This window comes from Pezoporus flaviventris, unplaced genomic scaffold, assembly GCF_033815535.1.
Source record: "Pezoporus flaviventris isolate CSIRO_AGI_PZ_B2104156 unplaced genomic scaffold, CSIRO_AGI_Pfla_v1 ptg000001l, whole genome shotgun sequence".
Classification (NCBI taxonomy): Eukaryota; Metazoa; Chordata; class Aves; order Psittaciformes; family Psittacidae; genus Pezoporus; species Pezoporus flaviventris.
Window position 1 is genome coordinate 60,495,947 of NW_026892549.1, and position 25,570 is coordinate 60,521,516.

At 39.4% G+C, this 25,570-nt stretch overlaps 1 protein-coding gene across 2 annotated transcripts in view; it reads left to right on the forward strand.

Moving 5' to 3' along the window:
* OLFM3 (olfactomedin 3) overlaps positions 1 to 15,985 on the forward strand; it is a 58,487-nt gene extending 42,502 nt beyond the window's left edge. The window contains exons 2-6 of one of the 2 annotated variants that reach the window (XM_061461309.1): positions 279 to 425; positions 2,831 to 2,986; positions 6,506 to 6,725; positions 13,334 to 13,440; positions 14,912 to 15,985. In XM_061461309.1, coding sequence (XP_061317293.1) covers positions 279 to 425; positions 2,831 to 2,986; positions 6,506 to 6,725; positions 13,334 to 13,440; positions 14,912 to 15,589 — 1,308 coding nt within the window. In that variant the 3' untranslated portion in view covers positions 15,590 to 15,985. The remainder of the gene's footprint in view (positions 1 to 278; positions 426 to 2,830; positions 2,987 to 6,505; positions 6,726 to 13,333; positions 13,441 to 14,911) is intronic. The other variant, XM_061461318.1, reaches the window with a different exon arrangement.
* Positions 15,986 to 25,570: the final 9,585 nt, after the last annotated feature.

The following is a 25,570-nucleotide window of genomic DNA, read 5'->3' on the forward strand; positions in this document are numbered from 1 at the left end:
AAGACTTAAATTACCTAGTTTGTGCTGAATCACAAGCTGAAAATTGTTCTCATCCACCCTTGGAAACAGTGTGTGCTGGACACTTCTCAAGAACCATTACAGAGGTGTGAGATAGAATAAAACAGTGTGAAAACGCCGATCTCGTTAGTTGTTGAGTGTTGACCTCACTTTAAGCATATACTGCAAGATTAAAAATACTCTGAGGTAGTGAGTTTTCAAATAACGACGACAACAAAATATCAGTTCGGGTCCTTTTACTTATTATTTTGTTGTTACAGACTCAGATTAGCCCCAAGGAAGGGTGGCAAGTTTATAGCTCAGCCCAGGATCCTGACGGCCGTTGCATTTGCACTGTTGTTGCACCTGAACAAAACCTGTGTTCAAGAGATGCCAAAAGCAGGCAACTCAGACAACTGCTAGAGAAGGTAAGTCTTCCCCATAAAAAACTCCTCCTTTTGAGCACTACATTTCCCACCAAAATCCACTCCTTTCCCTCAATACATGATGGAGTACTGAAGAATTATCTTATACAAATATTTCTTCAGGATATATATCCCCTACCTGTATTCTTGCCACTGATCACCACTGGTCTATTTTCCTTGTATCACACCTTCCCAAACCCAAATCACTTAGCAAACCAAAGCTGCATCTTTTCTCTTGTTCACTCCTCCCAAAATTCTTCCATACACACACAGACAGGACTGATTTTTCTGTGTAAAACCAGTTACAAATCCCACCTCAAAGGAGCTTGTAGCTGTGGGATTTAAAATACAGCTTCTGCTTCAATCATATGAGACTCTTGAAGGTCATTCCTTGTCTCTTATCAACAAAGGACAAGATACAGATATGACAGCACTGCCAAGCAGACTTTACAGAAGAGAAACAGTTACAGTATTCTTGTTTTTTTTTCTTCAAATAATACTATTTATTCATTCTCTGGTGGTGCAATTTTTCCCCAAACACCCTAAATCTCATTTCAAGTATTATCCACTACTGCATATGTAAGTAAAACCAGTGCAGTGTTATTTTGCATCAACAATAACTATTATTCTGCATTCCCTTGTGTAAGTAACCAAGGTGATAGTTACTGTATCACATCTAGCAGTACAGAACCTGAGGCTTGAGACAGTGGAAAGCTACATAAAATGTAGACTTAAAAATACAGTTTTTAAGCATACAATTTTCAGTATTTTTCTAACTATAGAAAAATCACTCTAGAAAAATCTGCTAATATAGTGAAAGATCCCCTCAATATTTTCCCTTCCTAAAAATCAATTTCATCAGAGACTTAGTTTCAGGTTGTGACAGAGACCACAGCATGAAATCTGGGAGAGAACACTGGCAAACCAGTATACAGAGGAGGAGTGACCTCCCCTCATCCTGCTTGTTTACTTACCAGAGGAAGGCTTCAGTCCTCCAGAGTCATTGCTTTAGCATGTTTCCCAAACACTCAAATATTAATGTAAAAACTTCTTACTTTCTTTTCGGGTGGGAGGTAAAGGGGTGTTAAGGTCTCAACATAGTTTTCAAACTGCCCCAAAAAAGAACCTAAATCATAAGTTCTCTAAAAGCTATTTTCTTATTATTAGAACTCTGGTCATGATGAGTGTATCATGTCATATTATCACTACACTACCTCCATGCGCAGTCATTTAATTAGAGCCTTTATGTGAATGAATCTTCTGCCAAATGGAAACAAAGTTCTTCAAAGACCTGAAGGACTTCATTTGCCTGCTTTCAACAAATAGAAAGCAAAGAAAAATAGAAACATTACCTTTTTTTTTTTGTTAAAAATACTTTCTGTGAACTGCTAATGGCAACTGTTCCGTAACTAATACACTATTTGTAAGAGTATTTAAAGAGTATTTGCTGAACCCACACATTCTGTACGTCACAGTGTATTAGTTTCAGACATGAATATCAGTTCAAACATTGCATATTCTTGAAAACAACAGGAATACTGCCAGAACTGTCTTCTATTAGGAAGGTGCCCGGTACATTTACAGCAGTCTACTTTGTTCATGTTTTGGGAAAGCAAACCACTTATTGAAATAATTGTACTTGCAAAATGTATTCTTTTTATGACTGGCAAAAGCATTGCTTTTATAACATAAGCTTTTTGTTCTAGAATACAGTTCTTGGTAAAAGTGCTCGCTATAGCTACAAAGTCACTTGCTCTACAGAAGTTACCTGAACATTCACACTACTCATCTGTAAAAAATGTGGGTTTCTACCAAGGAGACAATCGTGTAAAATATCTAATTTTGTATCTACTTACAAAATCATGAGCAAACACCTGTTTGATGATGGTCACACTCCAACTTATCTCTGGATAGTCTCATAATTTCCTTATACTGAAATATTATTTAAATGCCTACTAGCAATAAAAAAAAAACATGTTCCTCATACTAACCAAAATCTCCAAATCTCAGTCCTGTCCCTCCCAAATTGCTTGAAAGGAAACATGTGCTATCTAGCATATCCTGAAAAACAGTCAGCATCTACTACAAATGTCAAAGTAGACTCCACTGTCCAAAAGTCTTTATTGAGCCCACTGATAATGGTACTAAAAAGATACCTCTCTCTTTACCTCTTCAAGGTCTTGCTCCTGGTAATCCTGTTAGCCCTGTTCCCCTATTTCTGTACTGTCATGGAATTTATGGAGCATTTATGGAACAGTTATGGAATTTAGAAGTATACTTTGGTATAAATGACTCACAACTAAAGCATGGACATAAGCACATATTATTGCCTGACATTTAACTACCTAACCAGGAAAAAGAACATATAGCAACAGAAAGTGCATTTAGAGAGTGTTCTTCTTTAACAGGTTCAGAATATGTCCCAATCTATTGAAGTTTTAAATCTACGGACTCAGAGGGATTTCCAGTACGTTTTAAAAATGGAAACACAAATGAAAGGGCTGAAGGCCAAGTTTCGGCAAATTGAAGATGATCGGAAGACATTAATGACAAAGCATTTTCAAGTAGGTTTTGCTTTAACAATAACTTTGAAAGCGTGCTGGAAGGAATGTACTACGCAGCAATGCATGGACTGCTAAGTTCTCAGCTCAAAATGAGAAAGACAAGTGTAATAAATCTTCCTTTATGATGATAATCTTTTGTTCTGTTCAATTTAATTATAATAAGGAGTAACTATTAATTATTAAGTCATTAGAGAAATGTCACTATAAACAGATTCCTGTTTGTTTTGTGTCAACATGCTTGTCATACTGAGAAATTTATATTCATTCAAGCGCCAGTGATAAACAGGGAGATCCAATCAAGTTAATAGCAAACTGCTAGAGGGTTCTGCACTTTTACTGTTGCCTGACATTTAATGCAGTTGAAGGGAAGAAAGCCTACAATAAATCAGGTTATTGTCATTTTTATCCAGTACAATTAAGATCTAATTTCATGTCTGAAGGTTTGCTATTTTGAATTTGGGATGGGGAGGAGGGCAATCAGACCTACTCACATTTGGGTGATTAAAAAGAGACTTCCAAGGAATTTTAATGACAACAAAAAACACAAGCCAATCTTTTTGTGAGGAAGGAGGGTTCCAGGGATTACAAAATAGCATTGTGTGTTCTGAAAAAGCTATCTGAAGTAACTCTTTAGGAGAGACTGGTACAAGAACATATTTAAGTTCTTCGAATATCGAGTCTGTCAAACATATTTCGAGGCTGCAAGACAGTAAAATAGGATCTAGAAAATAAATTTTGAGCATCACATCATGTTAAGCAAATACATATGCAAATATGAACATTTTTAAGTGTTTATGAAAGTTCACATAAAAAGATCTTAATTTTCTAATTGGGGCTAAAGTTCAATACCTAAACAATTACATAGTTAAAGGGGTTATTTTTATGAGACTGAATATCCAATGAGTCTCAGTTCTACCAGGAATTAAGTACGCTAATGATCTGACTACCAAACTTTATGTCACCCTTCTTAGTTTAGAGTTTGAGCACACACCTCCAGTTATTTTCACATAAGAAACTTCTCAACCTTTTTTTCCTTCATCAATCATTTCTGCAATAACAGCACATTCATATAATGCCATTATATGTTCTACATTCTCATTACAGTTTTCCTGGAGAACAAAATATCAGCATCTGAATATCTGATAAACAATGTCAAAGGCAGCAGATTTCTGAAGTACTCTGTCCTTCTAAATATTCAATATTTGTACTGGACATGTAGTTAACTTCAGTTTGAGAGTTTGCCAGGAGTATAAAACAGATTTCCAGCCAATCAAGTTATAGAGTGATTTAAAAGGTCAACATAATACAGTATATTGTTGGCTTACTGAAATCTGATCTACTAAAATTCCAGTTCTTTCTCTTTCCTAAGACAAAGGAGATCTTTCTGTATATAGCCTATTCCTTTAGATCATCCGGCACAAAGTGCCAGAGTATTTATATCACATATCCATGTTGCAAGACAAACTAGTTCATGGACCTCTCTTCATAGCAACAAGCTAGGAGTGTCAGCTGAAACCAATACAATTATTTTATCAGGAAAATACCAAACCCAGGTTCACTTATCTCCAGAGTTTTTACAAGCTTTGCACTTTTTTCCGTCATGGCTTACCCATGATTTTGGCAGATTCACTGCTCCAAGGAACCAAAGCCTAAGTTCATCAGTTCAAAATGAAGTAACAAAAACTTTGGCTTCTGTAGCTCGGCTTTTTATGTCACAAAGCCTACTCACCATGTCACCAAGTCAAAAATAGTCATTTTAACAGGTATAAAGTAAGCTCAAGTTTTCAATAAAAGCAGTAAAATAAAACCAGCTTTACCTGTAAGCAAAAAAATTCTCCTTTGTGTTAATTTCTGTAATTCTGCTACTATAAAGTACTTGGAAGACCTCTTGAGAATAGAACCAATAGAACTCCTAATAATATCAAATCCATTTATAATGATATGTCTGCTTATAACAAATTCTTTAGCTATTAGGATGACCTGCATGCAAAATACACTTTCTAACAACAAATATAAGTCTCTATTTTGAGTAAATAATAATTCTGGTATGAAAGCAATTGTTAAACCAGTATGGATATATTATGTAGGTGATGAAGAGATACTGCAGAACTCGCAAGCTGTCTTAGGACATGTTTGTGAGGCAAAAATTCAGAGGTAGATCCTCAAGCAGCAAAAATGCTGACCCTGCCTGTGAGCTTCTTCCACTTCTCCTTAGCAAAATACTTTGGACATCCTCATGGCATTTAGTTTGGAAATATTCTACCCTGTGTACTGCATCCTTTAATACAAGTGATGCAAGAAATGGTATGTGCATGTCTTCACACATGTCAGTGACTACAGTAACCTCTAACCACATCTGCTTCTGCGCCTCTTTCTTGTCCTTGGGCTTCCATATAGTTCTCTTCTGCTTTCCCTTTTAACCTGCTGACTACTCCAGCTAATGATTTTTTTAAGCCCTTCGATAGCCTCTCCCCATGTATCCTCATCTGTTCCCAATCTCTATTACCACCAAATGCTAGTGCCTAACACAACTTTATTTTCATCCTTTGGCTTGTTTTGTCCAGGCTTGCTTCTCTTCATGTCTGCCTGGCATTTACTCATGGAAGTCCTGCTGTTTCCTCAAATTATGAAAGATTCAAATGTCTATATAAGGTTGATAGAGCAGGGGCAGCCCTGTCTGCTTTTCAATAAAACAAAACCTTGTGGCTGCAAGGATTCTTGGAGGTTTTCTACAGAATAATAACCAACCAGAAAACAACCTTGATTAGTTTAATTTTAATAAAGCCCCTATGATTAGCACATTTAAAAAGATGATGAAGAAATGGCAAATTAGCAGCCAGCAAGGATTACAAACTGAGACACGTTCTCAGCCTATAAGACTCAGCAAAAGTCTGTGACAGGGGCCATCAGAGATTCCAAAGTATTCCTTATTTTATTCAATCCATGTTTAAGAATAGGATTGCCAGTGCAAAGGCAGCTAGTGCAGGATGACAGAAACAAGGCACAGTTAAGAACCCCAGATTTTTTCTTCAGAAGAAAGACCTCTGTGGCCAGAACAGAACTAAAGAGTCTCCAACAGCCATTGAGAAAAAAACATAATTCAGTACTTGTAAGGAGTGAAATGGAATTGAACAGCTCACCAACTATGACAACACTGTAAAACAGGCATGACCTCCTTGAGCCTCACTGTGTGTTCAGGCCTAATTCCCTTCTCCCAAGAAAGTCACACTTAGTGGGGGATGCAAAGTCAGACCTTCAGCAGATTTGGTTCAGATCACCTGAAGGTAATTGTGTACTTTCAGTAGAAAAACTATTGTCTCGTGCATTTTATCTGCTGCCTACTACCGTTAAGTCTGAGGTTTCCAAGTCTTTCACAATACACTAATAGTAGATCTGTAGTTAAAATCAATAATAATTTTCAAGTAATTTTAAAAATCTGGCATAAATGTTACATAAAAAGGCATTAGAGGATTGAAGTCCTTTAAACTGCCCTAATGCACATCTGATTGCCTTTAACAGGAGTTGAAAGAAAAGATGGATGAGCTTCTGCCACTGATCCCAGTTCTGGAACAATATAAAACGGATGCCAAATTAATTACCCAGTTCAAGGAGGAAATTAGGAATCTGTCTACTGTTCTCACTGGGATTCAGGAAGAAATTGGTGCTTATGACTATGAGGAACTACACCAGCGCGTGCTCAGTTTAGAAACCAGGCTTCGAGACTGCATGAAAAAGCTCAGTAAGTTAACAATTTCTTGGCATTTCTATCTATGAGAAATAAATACTTTGTAAGTTAACAGTGAGTATGAATAAATAAGGAATTCCAGGGTTCAGTCCTGTGATCAGTATCCCAGTTAACAGGATGTTTACTTCTAAATGCTACAAATGACATAAAATATGTTATTAACCTGATATGCGGTGTCTCTTTATTTTTTGTGAGGCAATGGAATGAGAAAAATCTAGGTTAGGTTAGCCTCTTAAATGATTTCTTTTCAGTTTCTTTATTTTACACTAGAAATAATGCAGTGACAATGGGCTAAAATACATGAAAGACTTCTTAAAACAGAAATTTCTTACAATCCTCTTTTCCCCTCAGTACACACACATAATAGCACATTACAGCATTGACAGGAGGCAGCCAGAAGAAAATGGCTGCACTGCAAGAAAATTCAAAGACAGTCTTTTCTGAAAGTGAGTTCTCCAGTAAGATCATCAACTTCTCTTTAAGGAGTACCTTGTTTTTCTTTGCTTTTTACAGCATATTCTTGTAAGATTGATTAGTAAAGTGACTACTGTATAAGATAAATGTTATACATCAGAATGACTAGGTGTATTCACAGGAGTTATTTCCCTACTTTTCATCCACTTTATTTCCTCTCCTATCTATCCTGAATTCCTGTAACACACCCTATTAAAATTATTTGTATTAACAATAGAGAGAAAAATTTTGCATTAAATAGATTATTAAGCATATCCATTGTTAAAAAGGGTTTGGCAATCTCAAGCTCTAATACAGATTTATTCATCCTTATTGACAATATTCTCTGGTCTTAGATGCTTCAATGAATTTTATGCTCACCTACTAATGGACTAGCTGTATTTCTGGCCTACCCCTGTGTGCCTTTCAAAGTAAAACCAGCTTCAGCTAGGCTTACTGTAACTCCTGAAAGCTGGTATTGTGTGTTCAGATCAGCAAGCTTAAAGGAAAAACCACTTTGCTGCCTACACTTCTCCAGACACATTCACCACACTGGAGATGATCCAGCTGTGACTGTCCATGCCAATCTGACACCCAGAAGCCTACAGCAGCAAAGGGCAGACTGGCCCCGATGTGCCACAGGATCTGGCTCCAATCTTCACAGATTTTGTTGCTTTCACAGTATCATTATCTAACCAGCATGTGTAATAGCTATTTTCCATTCTTCTCCCTAGCAGGTGTTTTTCAGCAATAGAATGCATTATTTATACCGCCCCGGCCACTTAAAAGGGATCTTCCATCTGCACTGGCAACATTTTCAACACTGATTAACATACAGTAAGCAGTTGTCTTACTTTCACTGAGGTTTAATGATTACCACAGCAGTTGTGATGGCTGAAACTTGCTCCTTCTCTTTGGAGTAAAAGATAAGTCAGGCTGAAGCTGCTGAGAAATTTGTCCACAAAACTTTAGAAGGATGCATGCCATTAAATATGTAGCAAGAGAGCGCATATGATCGTGCACACCGCAGACTCACATACATTTAAGAAGATGGGTCTTTTTCTGACAGTCATTTGCAGCCCCATCTGATTATATTGCAGAATCAAAACAATATTTTACAGTAACATTTCCAGTTAAAAATTCAAAAGTAGAATATTCTATATTTTCAAAGAAATGTTGCTACACCAATGGCAGAAGAGGTACTAGTGCAGGCATAAGATTACTTTATTGATTGCAGTGGTGCTTGTTCTTCAAAGCATCCTTCCCCTTGGGATTCGAAAAATTTTACAAATATGTAGTACAAAACTGTGTACTAGGTCCCCATTTTGTAGATAGGAACAAGCAGCACAGGAGGATAAATGACTTTCCTAAAGATTATATGACAAGTAATTTCACACATGCAGAAGAATCCAGAGGCTTACTCTCAGAAATCTCTAATAACTAAACTATAGTCCTTCATGGATTTCTGTTATGCAGGACAACAGACATATACCCATTAAAGCAAGAATGAATTCTTCATTCCCTTGCATGACAATGTTATGAAAAATTGGACCATAAGCAGAAAATCGCAAGCAGTAAAAGACTTGGAAGTTATTTGCACAACAACTGGAAAAAAAAAAAATACTCCATTTTCCTCTATTTATTACTTACAATAAATAGAATAATGATGCTTATGAACATCCTGAGAGAATGTTTGATTTTATTTCCTTTGCTAGCCCTTCTACAAATCCTACATTCACTCGGTATGTATCGCACTACCCATAGTCTTTTGCATCACAGAGACTGGGACTATCAGTTACCTATTCCTAGCTATCTTCAAAACAGCTCCTGCCTATTTGGTCTGTCAGAAACTTCTGCTGGTGTTTGCTTCCTTTGAAGCAGCTTTCCAGATGCATTCTGCCCCAGAAAGCCTTCCAGACTACAGGGGTAATACATCTACTTTTTTTTTTAAAGGTCACTTCACACTCAAATTCTCTCTTGATATAAATAAATACAGGAAATCACAGACTTACAGGAGTCCACAGGACGAAACTGTTACAAGAGATCAGTGAAGCCACAGACACCCAGATAGTGCACGTTATGATGTTTCTTGTACAGTTCAATTTAGGGTGGAAAACACTCAGAGGTGTGATTTTCGAAGTACCACAATCAGTTACAGTTAGGACTTTCTAATGTAGGTAGCTGCTTCTTTCAAAATCAAGGGAAAAAATCTGAGTGCTTCTAAAACCCCACTCTTTCTGTGTAACCCCAGATGCACCTCTTAGTGGTAGAAGAAATGCCTAGAAATACTACTTTTATCCTTAGTGTTCCTTAACTTCCTTACATTTGCTAATATGGAGATATATTTGACCTGCCTTCTCATTAACATCCAGTCCTCCTGTCAGGGAATTCAAGAGCAGAGGTTGACTATAAACCAAAACTTTCCAACCAGTAAAAGAAAGCTTCCCTGCCATCACAAGAATTATTTTCACATCCTCAGATGGTCCCTTCTGCCAGGAAAAAAAAAAAAAAAGAAGAGAACAGAAGACAAAAAACAACAATAAAATAAAGGAGGTTTTGGCCATGTTAAAAATGTCACCTCACTGCTATAGAAAATTCACAGCCCAGAAGTGTTTCTCGTTTCACATAACATTTGTCTATGTTCTATTTCCCTACATGCAAAATGAGATAAAATCTCAACTGGAAACTAATTGGAGGTTTTTTAATTGCATACTCCCAGACTTGCCATGCCACGGAAGTATTAAGTAAATGATTCTGCCTTTCAGCATATTAGTAGGACTACTCCCTAGCAAGAAACCTCAGTATACAAGATCAGTTTTGACATAGCCACATGAAAAATTGTAAGGTCATTCTGCAGCTAAGAATATAGGCTGGGATTAGATCAACACATCTTACACTGCTGGTGGATGAGTGGGGGAAATGCCTTGCAGTGAATGCAAAGACGAACATGCTTACAACCACACAGAAAACTCACGTTGCTTTGTGATTGAACTGTTAATCATTATATTGGGCTTTACTCTTGAAAGAGTTGTCACTCATTTAACTTCTGTTATCAAACACAAGAACAGGCTTGGGCAAGCTATAGGGGAATTATCTTTCTATCAGTAACGCTAATTATTTCAATGTTAAACGTTGGTAAGCTACATATTGCAGCAATATGTCATTAAAATGCTGTGATATTCACAGCATAATTGTATTAGTAAGTCAGTAACACTTCTGCACAGACAGCACACTTGGTACTTTATGATAAAAACATAAGTGATCCTGATTCTGCCAATTTATACAGGTCTTCTGCAATGAATGGGTAGGACTCCAAAGGACAAAACTGGAGAAAACAATTAAAACTTTCTTTTGAAAACAGTGACTTAATATATTACACTCCTGTGCCTAAGTCATCACAGCTATGAGGAGGCTGTGATGACAAGACAGAGGTGGGCACTGACGGCTCTGCTGCTTTCTTCTTACTGCCCACACCGAGAGCAAGCAGGCCAACAGACCTCAGGTGCTGCTGAGGTTTACAGTAGAAGCCTGCTGATGCTTTATAAATTATTACTACCATGGGAATGTAGTGTTGAAAATACTTGTAGTACTACTCCTTAGTTTTAAATACCAGCTCCATGCAGTTATATCTCAAATAAGCAGATTTATGTGTTGAACAAGGAAAAGATGGGGCATACTATAGGGCAGGAGTATTAAAATCCTCATGACTCTTACAAGATGCACTGTGTTATGCTGAAAAGAGAAGCTTTGTCACCTTTTCAGTCAGTTGCCCCTCAGCTATATAGCAACTCTCCTTTTCTCAATCACTACACGCTATCTGGAAATAAGCATACATATACCCTGACTCAAACTGCTGATAATTTACTGGCTGAAGTACAACGTCATCTCTTTTTTCACATCCAACAGTATCTCAGTATATTTTGACAGATTGTCTAAAAGCAGTGTCTTCCATCACAGGGGAGGGCATCTCAGTTCATATAGTTTAAATCAAATTCAGGCTGAAAAGATTTCATTATTAAGAGGTTGCATTTGACTGGCAATCAGTGAACTATATATTCAGGATCAATACAAGTAATCCAACAGACAAACCATAGTACTAGATACTTACACAGTAATAAACCTACACATTTCTGAACACCCTTTAGCTAGAAACATGCACTGTGCACGCTCAGATGCCTACCCCAACACATGGTGTTACCCAGGCTGTATGCAAGAGGAGGGCTCTGTGAGCACCCCCACATCTCTGCAAGGGGCTCTTGCTTAAGTTTTGTCTGTTCAGAAGCAAAATTTCACAGATTATTTTTGATCCCACATATAGCTTCCTGGATTTTATTGTTGGTTTGTGGAGTGTTTTTTTTTTTTTCCTTAATAGAAAGAATAGTGTTTCAGAATTACAAAACCTTTTCTTGTGTTTTCCTACTAATTTCAATACTGTGTTTTAAAGGCACCAGTTAGTATACCCTTTAACTCATTCACTCTGTTATAATTATCTTAAAAACTAAAAAGTCCCGATTTCTTCCTACTCATTATTAGTTTTCTGATAATTTTATTCCAGATTCCAAATTAAGCCCCTCAGAAGCCTGAGTTTATCTCATGCTCATTTCTGAGCTATTTCTGAGTCATAACTAACATACCATCTAAAAATAAAAGCTTTCACCTTGGTAGGATGCACTCCTCTGCTTTCCAAGCTAATAGCAGTTCATTGCTGCAGAAAAACAGCACTCAGCACGCAATACCAGCAGCCTATCTACAGAGAATTCCAGAATAAAAACCTATGTACTGGTATAACCAGCTACAGAAGATCTGTAAGATTCTCTAACATGGAAAGTTCAAAAATATCTTCGAAAGGTTGTGAGATACATAGATTGAGATATATGAGTAACACTTTTCTGTTGACCCAGAAAACAGACACAGCCTATCCTGCTCACTGACTTCTTAGCATGTTCTCAGTTACGTTCATTTCCATTACATCCCACTTCCTTGGCCATAACCAAAATCCCTTCAAGCAGCCCCTGAGTTGGCAGCACAGCATTAACCCCCACTATTTGACTGAAACAGGCTTGCACAATATGTTCCTTTGCCAGTTACATAAAGTAGAAAATCCAGGCTTGATGTGCCTTCTCTTTAGAACTGGGTAAATTTACTCTCAACACCAGATACAGTTTGTTTTCCACATTTCTTTGATGGATAGGGCTATACAATATAGCACAACCATGTATCACGGAGAACTAGTTATTTTTGTATTAAAAAATAAATGAAACATGTCACTTCTTCCATTCTTACAGAACATTTACGTACATTGCATTCTTGCAGAACATCTTTTCTTCAAAACCATGCTATTTCACCTAATGACTTACACACCACTGTGTGATACTAAGCCTCTTAGTAAACATACTAACTCCACCAGCAGCTTGTTTCTAATAGTTAAGTTATTCATGTCCCCTAAATATATAGATTTTGGGACTGTTAGGAAGGTCAGCATTCAAAACCATATCGACTCTCATTATTTTCCTACCAGACAGTCTAATATGAGACAACCTAATAGATCAGAAGCCAACTAATCTAGCCAAGGTTGCTGAATAATTCTCGTATTTGCCGCCTTAACCTCAGACAGCCTCCTCATACTGGAACAGTGTGTGTAACCACGGGCAAGTCACACACACAGGCATTGCTGCACAGTGATACTTTCTGATTACAAGCTCATTCTTTCTTGTCCGCCCTTAACCCCTCCTTGGTTACCCTTGTCAATGATAAAGTGAACCATCCATCAACCTTAGCCTTGCATTGAGCTTTTGGAAGGCAAAAGTGAAGGGGGTGTATGTCTTCTTTTCATTTCTTATTAAAAGTTCAGTGCAGAAAGATATTTCACTAGGTTGTATTTTACTTTATGCCCAGAAAAATAACTGTGCTTTAAAATATATAAAGCTAAAAACACACACAAGTGATTTTTTGTTTGTATATTTTTACATATTTATATTACTGTTCAACTGGGAAAAGTTCATACAGGGAAGATGACAATCCATCTTCAACATAAGCTTAAATCCCCTGGAGCCACTATCTAGTTTAGAGCAATTGGTCTTGTGCTCTGACTGATATCAAGGAGAGGTGTGTAATTATTTGCGTTAATGTATTTGTTCTTCTAATTTCAGCATGTGGCAAATTGATGAAAATTACAGGCCCCATTACAGTCAAGACATCCGGAACCCGATTTGGAGCCTGGATGACAGATCCATTAGCATCAGAGAAAAATAACAGAGTATGTCAAGGCACTGAGTATCTTTGTGTCCTTCTGGAATTTTGCTTGCTTTATTTTAATCTTTAAAAGTATATTTTCCCCCTAGGAGCTTCCACTCACAAGCATGCTATTCTATGATTCTATGATTCCATGTTTCTGCTGCTTCCATCATTTTCATGGTTAAACAACTTCAGAGAAAAGGCAACAGTGTTCATGCAAAAATATCCAAAGACAACAGCTAGATGAGCACTTTTGGGCCATTTTCTTCAACTGTTTCAGGGACGACATACACCTATCTGAACCAACTACATACATGTTTTCTTCCTACCGTGTTTAACTGGGCTTGGGTCTTTAAGAACCAGGATAATATAACAGCAAACATCAACACTTTCACCCAAGAGCATAACCCATAATGCAGCACAGTCAAAATCTGCCAGATTAGGCCCCAGATATATATAAGTTATATTCAAGACCATTTTGCCACTCAGATAAAAGTTGTATTATAGGATCTCAAGGTGGCCACGGCTTTGAGGAGGTGCTCTCTCCACATATGAGCTTTTGCAATCAAAACACTAGGTTTCCTTTGTATGAGACCCACAAGGTTAATTTTTTGAATACAGGAAAATACGAAGTCAATAGAAAAGGCAATGTAGAAGTGGTAATAACTGAAGAATGCATACATTCTTTTGCCCACTGTGTCCATCAAGGTTTATTACTGACACCAGGAACCTCAACTACCTGAGGAAGTTTCCTCTGCCCCCTCAGAGTGCCAGTGCCCATGGACCCTCACCTCCACCAGCACCTTCTCCCTGCTGTGACCCCCTCCCCATTCAGCCTTCATGTTCCCCCCACTGCCAGAAATTATTCTCGTCTTTTATTAGTCAGAATTTGATTTGTCCTCTGATAAATTAACAGGAGAAAAGGCAAAATGAAGGAAAACCTGAGGGAATAGAAGCTGGCATACAGAACATTAAAAACAAATGAAGTACTGATTTTGTTTTGTTGTTAGGGAAAAAAAAGGTTCCTAAACTTTACTGACCTTCACTTCCTAAGAAGACACACTATTTCGCACTGATTAGAGGTTCAGCTGAAAAAAATTCAACCAAATTTATTCCTAAGCTTTGCTCATATGTCATTTCCCATCTCCATCTTTGATTATTAGTCTCTGGGAATATCTTTAAGCAAGCCCCATAGAGGCCCAAACACTATATAATCCAAAATTGCATTTTTCTGAAAACACAGACACTGTAGTTTAGTTAGCAACAATCTTCTTGAGACTTCACCTGTATAGGTAAGCGTTGATTCAGAAACTTAAGAGTTCCTCGTGCTTTTGTGTCAGTAATTGGACAATATTGTGCTTTGATAGCCTGCTACACACCTAAAAAGTTTTTGTTTCCTTCTTTTTCTGCAATATATCCATCATGCCATATCATGATCACATACCACAGATTGTGTTCCAGGTATTTACTCCCAATCTTTGTTTTCTTTCCAGGTCTGGTACATGGATGGTTACACTAACAATAAAATTGTCCGTGAATATAAATCAATTGCAGACTTTGTCAGTGGGGCTGAATCAAGGACATACAACCTTCCATTCAAATGGGCAGGAACCAACCATGTTGTCTACAATGGCTCCCTCTATTTCAACAAGTATCAGAGCAATATCATCATCAAATACAGCTTTGACACTGGGCGGGTGCTTGCACAGCGTAGCCTTGAGTATGCTGGCTTTCACAATGTTTACCCTTACACCTGGGGTGGCTTTTCTGATATTGACCTGATGGCAGATGAAATCGGGCTATGGGCTGTGTATGCGACCAACCAAAATGCAGGCAACATTGTCATCAGCCAGCTAAACCAGGATACACTGGAGGTGCTGAAGAGCTGGAGCACAGGCTACCCAAAGAGAAGTGCTGGAGAATCCTTCATGATCTGTGGCACCTTGTATGTTACTAACTCTCACTTAACAGGAGCCAAGGTCTACTATTCTTATTCCACAAAAACCTCCACTTATGAGTATACAGACATTCCTTTCCATAATCAGTATTTTCATATATCCATGCTTGACTACAATGCAAGAGATAGAGCTCTCTATGCCTGGAATAATGGACATCAGGTCCTGTTTAATGTCACCCTTTTCCATGTCATTAAAACTGAAGATGACACATAAGTTCCTTTTCCTTCCTTTTCCCTCATCTCCCTCCCTCAAAGCAGTGTCATTTGTGATAAATTCTAAAAGCTTCCATCTCTCTCGGTTCCTTTTAATTTGCATTTCTTTTTTCATTAAGGAAAAGCAACATTTTCGACCATATAATGCATTTCAAATAGGGCTGAACCTGTCAAAAATGACCTATTGGAAATAAAAGCATCTTAACTCATGATTCTACAAGGTCGCTCAAGATCTTGTCTTGAAAAGCACTAAAGAGGATTTAAGTGGCTAAAGACAGTTTTTAAAAGATTATGACCTGCCTTATTTTAGAATCAGAGACTAACTGTGGCTTACATGCATGAATGTCTTTTTTTACCTCATTTTTTGGTTTGAATCTATCGCTCAAGTAGTGTCAGACACATATTGCACATTGTATTTTCTTTCTTTCTTTCTTTATTTATTCCAAAAGAAAGATTTAGGAATTTCATTGTCTTGGACATGGAGTCTGATTCATTTTGCCATCACCCACTTTCAAATGTGGTGCTGTATGATATGTTTTTAAATCTCTTGCAAACATTTTATCCACAGTGTATTTCTACCATTGTAACCACCATTGTGCAATTGTATCTCTTCACATATGTGAAAGTAAACTAAGTACTATTTTTTATAAAATATATTGAAGTTTAATTGCAGTTCTGGCTATGGGTCAATTGAAAGTGGTAAAACTTTGAGAAAAAGTTGTTATTTCTGAGGAAGACCAATAGCTTCTCAGGTGCATAATCCTTATTCTCCGCTTCAGTGGGTAGACCCTTTCTTCTTACTGACAAACCTGCAGCTTTGAAGTCTTATACTAATCCCAGTTTTACATTTGTTTGCCCTTCTCAATTTTTGTCTCATGCTGCTGGCTTCTCTCTTTCAGTCTCTTTCTCTCCTACTCTCTTTTGTTCCACCAGTTAATTTCCCATGTTTATGCTCACTCCCTGATCTGGGCTTTACAAAGTGGAAAGTGAGTGTGTGAGTGCATCCAGTAATCATGCTGTTCTGGGGCAGGAAGGAGCCATGTTTGAAGTCTAGTTGCTTTCCTTAATCTTCCTGTCTTCTTACTCATAATAGAAGAACATGTATCTGTTGACAGAGCTCTTCTCTGGGATGACCGTTATTGGGGGGGAAATACAAACAAAAAGGTTCAAAGCCTAAATGATCAAAGCAGCACCTGGTAGCCACCATATTGCTTGCCCTTCATAGAACGCAGCCACAACACTGAGGCCAACCTCTTGCAAAGAGGCTTGGGTTGTGCTACCAGAAGCACTGTTACTTATGGTCACAATCCGTGCCTTTAAGAAACATATTTCTGAAAGATATATGGTTTGCTACACTATGTCATTAGAAACTGGGAGGAGGAGCGCATTTTATTGCGAAAAAGGAATGAGGTGCCTCTTTATCTGTTTGAGCATAAATGGAAAAAAACTAATATAACTAATATAAGAACAAGTATAAGACTTTATTAAGCTGCGCTATCACATAATGCAAAAAGACAGGTATCTGAAAAGCTGTGTGAAAGCTGCTTTCCTCACAAACTCTGAGATTCTCCTCTTTATACTCTTGGAAATGGTGCTCACAGGAAAGCAAGAACATTTATTGAAGAACACCAAAAAAATCAAATGCACTGACTTTTTGCCAGTCTATTTTGAAGACATTTGATTTGCTGATTCTTCCAACATACCAGCTGAGACCACCTGAAGACTCATGAATGTTTTCATTATTAGAAATACATGTCTATATCCAAGTCTGCATTACAATATAAGCCCACATGAAAGTGAACAACAAGTTGCCTTATTTTCATACTGGTTGCAAAAGAAAAAAGGGGGGGGGGGCGGATGGAACACCCAAAAGAAATTACATTGTAAGATGACCAGAGAAAAGTTACTCTCCTGCTTCCATTTCCCCACTTCTGCCTACCTGTAATAGTAGTTGTTGTTCCTTCCAGTCTCACAGGATCTACAGCAATAGGACAAGGGGTGATGGGCTGAAACTGACACAGGGGAAATTCAGGTTAGATCTAAGGAAAAAGTTCTTCCCTGCGAGGGTGCTGAGGCGCTGGCAGAGAAATGGTAAATGCTTCACCCCAGCAATGTTCAAGGCCAGGATGGACAGTGCCTTGGCCAACCTGCTCTAGTGGAAGGTGTCCCTGCCCATGGCAGGGCGGGTGGAACTGGGTGATCTTAAGGCCCTTTTCAGCCCAAATCATTCTGTGATTCTATGATGCTATGATTCCTGCATTGACAATGAAACCTCCCTTATGACACGTGAAAGTGACTACTCATTAAAAAAAAAAAAAAAATAGTATTATATGTCATATAGGAATGTTTCATGAGAACAAAATATGATCATGTTTTTATCAAAAGCCTTAAAACAAACCCTGGCTCTTCCTCTACACAGAGTAATTTCAACAAGTAGAACTTTTTCACAAATAGAGCATCCTTAAAACCACTAGTCATTAGACTGAGAAATTAAACTTCTTTCTACTGTATCATCACAAACTAAAAGGTCATGACATGAGGACCACTTCATTTGAAAAAAAATGGTTACTACCATATTTCTTTATAAGGATTTCATACTGTATGCGCTAGTATACGCACACTACAAGCAGCATGCATACAATACTGCTAGCTGATAGCAGTTCTTACAGTAAGATGAATTTCACCTTATTTCAGTGCCTTTTAGTTAGCCATTTAAAGGGTAACAAACTCCTAATAGTCCAAGAAAAGAAAGAACAAAACAGGCACTCCTAGGTGCTGCTAGAGATGGGTGAATAAAAGGGGTAGGAAAGGCACCTTTGAAGGGTGTCCTGGGTTCAGCTGTAACAGTTACTTTTCTCCTTCCTGCTAGCTGGTGCAGTGTTGGGATAAAGTGTAGAAGTCATACCTAGAAAATCCTGTCTTTCTAGATTAGTAACAGTGGGTTGGATTCCAGCACCTTTAAACATAACAGCATCAATACATCAAAACCTGGTGATATGTTACCAAGTCAGTAGCACTGCTTCCTGCTCGCAAGCATTCATTTTTCTCTTCATCAGAGTTGATCCCCTGTCTTTTCCAAAAAATTCCAAAGTCATGTTCCCAAAATACAGAAAACACCATGCCTCAGTGTGAGCAAATCTGCATTACAAGCTTTGCCTTCACAATTGAGTGGCACAAGCAGAAAATCTTCCTAATACAGCAGCAAACTGCATACATATCAGCAAGTATAGCTTTATTATTGTAGTTGAAACGTTTGTTCTGAGGAGGTACTGACACCATAGTGGAAAATAAGACCTCTCATTAAACATGAGAAAATTAATTGTAGAGCCTATTTTAATTTCTTAGTTATCTCCAGCTTCAAGGGATAAAGATATAAAAGGACCATGTTATCCATGAGTGATACAACTGTTTTAATCATAGATTTCATATATCTAAAAATACTCATCTGCAGACATGCTCAGTGGCACAAGTTGTCAGTCAGCTCTGCAGGCTGGATCCACAGCAAAGGAAGAACGGATCTGCATTTAAAACTTGAGTAAAACTGCTACCTGCTAATTTGTCTAATAAACAAGTGCTTAGAAAACACTAGAGCAGAAATGAACAATACCAGTCACAGTTATCCAACTGGTAAATTGTATCCTTTTCCAGGGAACACTCTTGATTCATACTGATTTTTATGCTAGTCAAAATGCTTTTGGAAGTCATTTGGATGGGCATGAATCTTCATATATATGTATATCTATACATATACATCTATATACACACACATAATCCAAGCATTCCCTGCTGCAAATCCCTGGCATTCAGAAATCAATGGGCATTCTCACAACAGGCTGAGGGATGCAGCTGCAGAGCTTTGGGACAGAGCTGCAACTCAGCCCATTGTGCTGACAAGATCCCCACTCCATTAATTCTGAGGAGACAACTCCTGCTCCAGGGCATCCTCAAACAACTGCATCCCCAAGAAGCTCACACGCCAAAGGGCTCAAGCAAGCAGAGACTAACTTCCATAGATCATAGAGCCAAGTCCTGAAACCATGTGACCATGTATACATGCACATCAGTGTTCAAACTGATCCTGGAATTGTACAATAATCAGATTATTTCTTACAGAGAAAACAGACCATTTAGGTTATGTGATTATTATTATTACTAGGGTTTCTCCATTCAGTTACTAGGGAAAAGAGTTACCCAGCACCAAGTGTGAAGACTACAAAAATGACTGGTTTGTGCAGTCTGGTTTTTGCTGGGCTCTAGAAAACAGACGTACTATATCGATGCACTGGCTATCAGATTCACTCACTGAGATGTGCAGGGATTTCTCCAAACTGCAATCAGATCACCCACCTGATCATTCTGGTATTACTTGCCACTCTTACAAACTGTGAACTCCTCTAGTCACTGAGTTCACAAACTGAATTCCATTCACTGTCCATCAGTGTGTTTAGGAAGCATTTCAAGACAACTTCTAGCCTTTCAAATCCCTGCTTTTCCTCAGAGGCCTCTCATGTAAGCACCACACGTATCAGACAAGCTGCAAGGGTGATGAACACAAGTGACACTAGATGATCTTTATGTCCTTTCCAGCCCTAACTATTCTATGATTACATGACACATCCTTTCTGCAGCTCCCATTCAAGTCAGCAGGGATTCTTCATAAATGTAGCGTTTGGCCCCAGATCTCAAAACTCTGTTTTTCTCTGAAACAACCACATGGAGGAAATACTCACTCTTAAAAATACAAATCGTGTTTATTGATTTTACATCAACAGGAGTTGCACAAGCTTCTCATAAAACCATAGAATAGTCAGGGTTGGAAAGAACCTTAAGATTGTTTAGTTCCAACTCCCCTGCGTGAAAGAGTTCAGCCTTTTAAAGATGAAGGGTACCTTTTCTGTCTCTGAAATGGAGACTGGGAAGAAAATGCACACTGTCTTAAGAATCAGCATTTTTTCCTACACTCCTGGACCCCTATGCAGCTCACAAGCTGAGCAACAGAGCCTGAGGAGTTGTCCTGTATCTACTGCTTCAGAACACTCCATTAAAATAATTCCATCACAGAAACATGTCAGCAGTCCATGTGACATAAAGCTTCTTCAGGATTCAGTTTCAAAAATGGTAGTTTTAAACACAGCCCACTCTAGATGCACATAATAGTTAGATCAGCTGCATTCTGCCCCCACCTTTGAGTCTACTGTACAGAAGTCCCATTTTCCCTGGCAACTGTGCAACTGACACCACAGCAGCACACAAGAATAGATGAAGACACTTAAAAATGACAGCTAACAAGTCAGATTGGGCATCTAAAAACACAGTCCATTTTACTGTGCTTTTTATACATAAGCTTGAATTCATATTTACACAGTTATTATAGTTAGCAGGAACAGTAAGAACCTACAGAGTCAGAAATGCTTATTTTAATTTTTATTAGTTTATTTTATTTATAGCATTTAAGATTCTTAAGATTTTACAGCTTAAGAACACTGAACGAATTTACTAAGTCACACGCCCATAGCAGGAGGTTGAACTAGATGATCTTTGAGGTCCTTTCCAACCCAAACCATTCTGTGATTCTGTGATTTTATTACGTCAGCCTACGGTGACTACAGCTCTGTATTGCCTTATGCTGTGGGCTCTGCACCCTCAGTGGATATTCCCAGCGTCTGCCCCTGGCAGAAAACACAATGGATACCTCAGACAACCTGCATGGAAGCCAGCAGCAACCCTCCAGAGCCAGTTGCCTTTTTCTGGAGCCAATGAAATCTTTCTCACCAACAGTCTTTCTGAGCTTTACTCAGTATTTTAAGCCCTATCCAGCTTGCAGCAGAAATTACGTTCCTAACATGGTATAAAGTCAAAGACCCTTCTGGCTCTGGGAATCAGGACATACTGGGCTACGCACACTTACAACTCCATTGAAAGAGTCCGAATGGGCTCAGTAGGGCCTCCATATTCCTGCAACTGCTTATTTACAGATGGGTCAAGTGTCTTCAAGCATTGTTAGACTCGAAGGTTCTACTGACAGGTACAGCTATCTATAGCTTTATATTACAGAACTAGTGGGGTTGGAAAAGACCTTTAAGATGACTAAGTCCAAGCGTTCCCAGCACTGTCAAGGCCACCACTAACCCATGGCACTGAGGCCTCGTCTCCACGGTGTGTGAACACTTGCAGGGACGGTGACTCCAGCCCTGCCCTGGGCAGCCTGTTCCAATGCCTGAGCACCCTCTGGGGAAGGAATTGTTCCTCAGCTCCATCTAAACCTGCCCTGGTGCAGCTTGAGGCCGTTTCCTCTTGTGCCATCCCTTGTTCCTTGGGAGCAGAGCCCAGCCCCTCCTGGCTCCATCCTCCTGTCAGGCAGTTGTAGGGAGCGATAAGGTCCCCCCTGAGCCTTCTCTTCTCCAGACTGAACCCCCAGGTCCCTGAGCCGTTCCCCATCACACTTGTGCTCCAGGCCCTGCACCAGCTCCGTTGCCCTTCTCTGGCCCTGCTCCAGCACCTCAATGTCTCTCTTGTAGTGAAGGGCCCAGAGCTGAACACAGGATTTGAGGTGCAGCCTCACCAGTGCACAGCGCAGGGGCACAGTCCCTGCCCTGGCCCTGCTGCCACACTGGTGCTGATACAGGCCAGGATGCTGGTGGCTTCCTGGCTGCCTGGGCACAAGCTGCTCATGTTCAGCTCTGTCAGTCAGCACCCCCACGTTCTTCTCCATGAGCAGCTTTCCAGCCACTCTTTCGCACAATACTAAAACTGTGCTTGCAGCAGCATTTATAAATTTATTAAAGTGACTGCCATATATTTTACTTTACAGTAGGTTTGATACCATGTCCCTTTTTTTTTTTTTTTTTTTTGCATAAATGGTTTGGAGCCCTCAAAGGTGAAAACACTTACTGTTAATGCAAGACACCAAAGCATCAAAGCAGCCACTAATTTCAGAGTCCTCTAAAGAGTACTTGCCCATATTCTCTAATTCTGTCTGGTCCCCGTGAAGAGAATAGCTTGTTTCAGGTTTCTAGTGAGTGCTACTTTCCCAGCCTATGCATCAGGAGGTGGAAGAGATAAGGATCTAGAACAGGGTACTGGGCGACTGCCTGCAGCCAAGAGCAGTGGAGTACGGATGCTGCTTCTTTCTGCAGATGCACAGGCCTGAGTCCAAACTGGGCTGGTTAAGTATGCGCAGTCAATCTGCAGCCATTCATTCCCAATCTAAGGCAACGTGATCTGGTATACATAAACAAGAATCTTCCACTCCAAAGATATGGATTTTTGTGCAAAGAAGTGTCAACTACCATACATGCTTTATACATTAAGTTGCTCGGAAGGTCAGCACATAAAAAACATTTGGAGAGGATAATACGTACTCAGCAAAGCTGTTGTTTGTAAGCAATCCGAAAGAAATGTGCCATATTGTATTACTGAACTGTGCTAATCCTTCGATTTTCTTAGGCTTCCTGAAATCATTCCCTTAGTTTCCCTCACACAGTATCAGCCACATGTGCAACCCACTCCAGAATATTTTTCTTTGCATTTTGCTTTCTTTCACTTGTTCTAATCTTCTTGATCTTCACCTAAACCTGCCCCAACCCCTCTCACCTTGCAGTGTGAACATTAATGAAGGGGTGCTCAGACAGAATTCAACTCCACAGATTTATAGTACAGCAAGCTTCATCTGGAGAAGGCCTACATTTATTTTCCCAGTTTAGCTCTAATGTCCCATAAAACTGCCTCCAAGCAGCACTGATTGTATATCATGGGTTGCTCTGCAAAAATAATTTTTAAAAGATTCAAGATAAAAGTAACTAAATAAAATGGAAGGAAGTTGGGAAAACATTTTGATTCGTATCTGCAATGGTGAGAAATTAAATTAGAATCCTATTTGTCCATCCATTTCTCCCTTCTGAATCACACCCTCAAGGTGGCCAGCCACATTTCCATCTCCAAGAAATCAGGTGTCACAGTAATTGAGTGTGCATCCTGTCAAAGGTGCTTACACCTTCTCTCTTAAGCTCCAACTCTGTGTCGCATCATGCAGACAGGCCATTTATTTAGGCTTCTCTCATCTGGGTAAATTGGGCTTACTGTCATCTTGGAGGAGATCACAGATTAATGGTTACTCAGGACTGTCACTGTCAGTGCAGCACTTGGAGAGACAAGTGCCTTTTGGAGTGAAGTACACACAAGAGCTACTTTAACTCATTCCTACAGCTCTAGCAGTAGCTCATTCCTGGAGAAAGAGCACACACCACCTGACATTTCCGTGGCAGCCACCTCTTCAGGTCTGAAAGACAATCTACAAAGAGAGTTTCCCAGACCATCAGGAAAGAAAGGTAACTTGTACAAGTCTCATTCTTCAGGCTGAGCAGTTTGGACAAAGAACAGCTCAGTTTAAATCTAACAGGATTTCTTTAGCTCACCAGAAGCTGATGTTAGATTTCCAATATTCCAGGACATTGTATCACTCATTACGACTCCTGCAGAAACAAGTACTTGCTCCCTTCATGAAGAAGGAATCCAAAAGGTGCTGTATGAATCTACTTTTATGCTGCCCATATTTTGCATAACTGCAAAGGTCTTTCCTTCCTACAGACTGAATTACAGTAACTCCAGTACTGCTGGACTTCACTAACTTCCCTTGGTCATTGCTGTGGTTTAAGCCCAGCCGGTAACTCAGAACCACTCAGCCGCTCGCTCACTCCCCCTCTTCTTCCTCCCCCTGCTCCCAGAGGGATGGGGAGGAGAATTGGAAGAATGTGACTCTCATGGGTTGAGATAAGTACAGTCCAGTAACTAAGGTATAACACAAACCACTGCTGCTAACACCAGTGATAATAATTATAAGGGAAATAACAAGGGAAGAGAATACAATTGCTCACCACCCACTGACCGATACCCAGCCTGACCCGAACAGTGATCTCCCCCTTCTGAGTAACTGTCCCCAGTTTATATACTGGGCATGACATGCTGTGGTATGGAATACTCCTTTGGCTAGTTTGGATCAGGTGTCCTGTGTCTGTTTCCTCCCAGCTTCCCATGCCCCTCCTCCCTGGCAGAGCATGAGACTGAAAGGTCTTTGACTGAGGTAAACATTACTTAGCAACAACTAAAAACATTGGTGTTATCAGCACTGTTCTCAGGCTAAAGTCAAAACACAGCACTGCACCAGCTGCTAAGGAGAAAAATGACTGCTTCTGCTGAAACCAGGACAGTATCCACCCCTTATTCCATACCATTCACGTCATGCTCAGACATCATATTTTTCAATATACCATTGCTTTTGTCTCATATATATATATATATATATATATATATATATATATATACATACACACACACAAAGAGAGAGATACCATTCCTTAGTCCACGGACCATCACTATAAAGTTTGCTAATTCATCCAGTCCATGATGTCAGGTTCCATCACTTGTAGCAGTCTCTCAGGGCAGGAGAGATGGTGTGCAGTGTTGGACTGTAGCCTGCTGACAACGACACTGGACTTGCCTGGTCACTGCTGAGCTCATCTGATTTCATGAAAGTTCACTCTTTGTCAGGGTGATGGTTGAAGGGAAGTCAGGGTCAATCAGTGGTTCTCCTGAGGACAGTTCTGCTGCTGCTGCTGGCTTTCCCATGACTTTATTCTCCGCTGATGAGCATGACAGCACATATCTTCTTTTCAAAGCCGACAGTGGTGGAGTTGGGCATATGAGGATGGCACACTCCGTGTAAGTTTCTGTCATATGGGTCATATACATTTGACTTCATCTAGATCTACGGATGCATTCCCAGCATCCAGCCTGTGATAGATCATCTCTAGAATGGCTGATTCCCTCAGGGACTGGATGCCTCTCTCTATCATGGTCCATTTGCCTGAGTGACTCATAACATCGTCCTTGTAGGGAAACCTTTCCTTCACAGCTGCCAAGAACCACCTCCAACAGCTGAGGGCTCATTTCTCTTTTGCAACTGCTTTGACAATTCCTCCTTCCC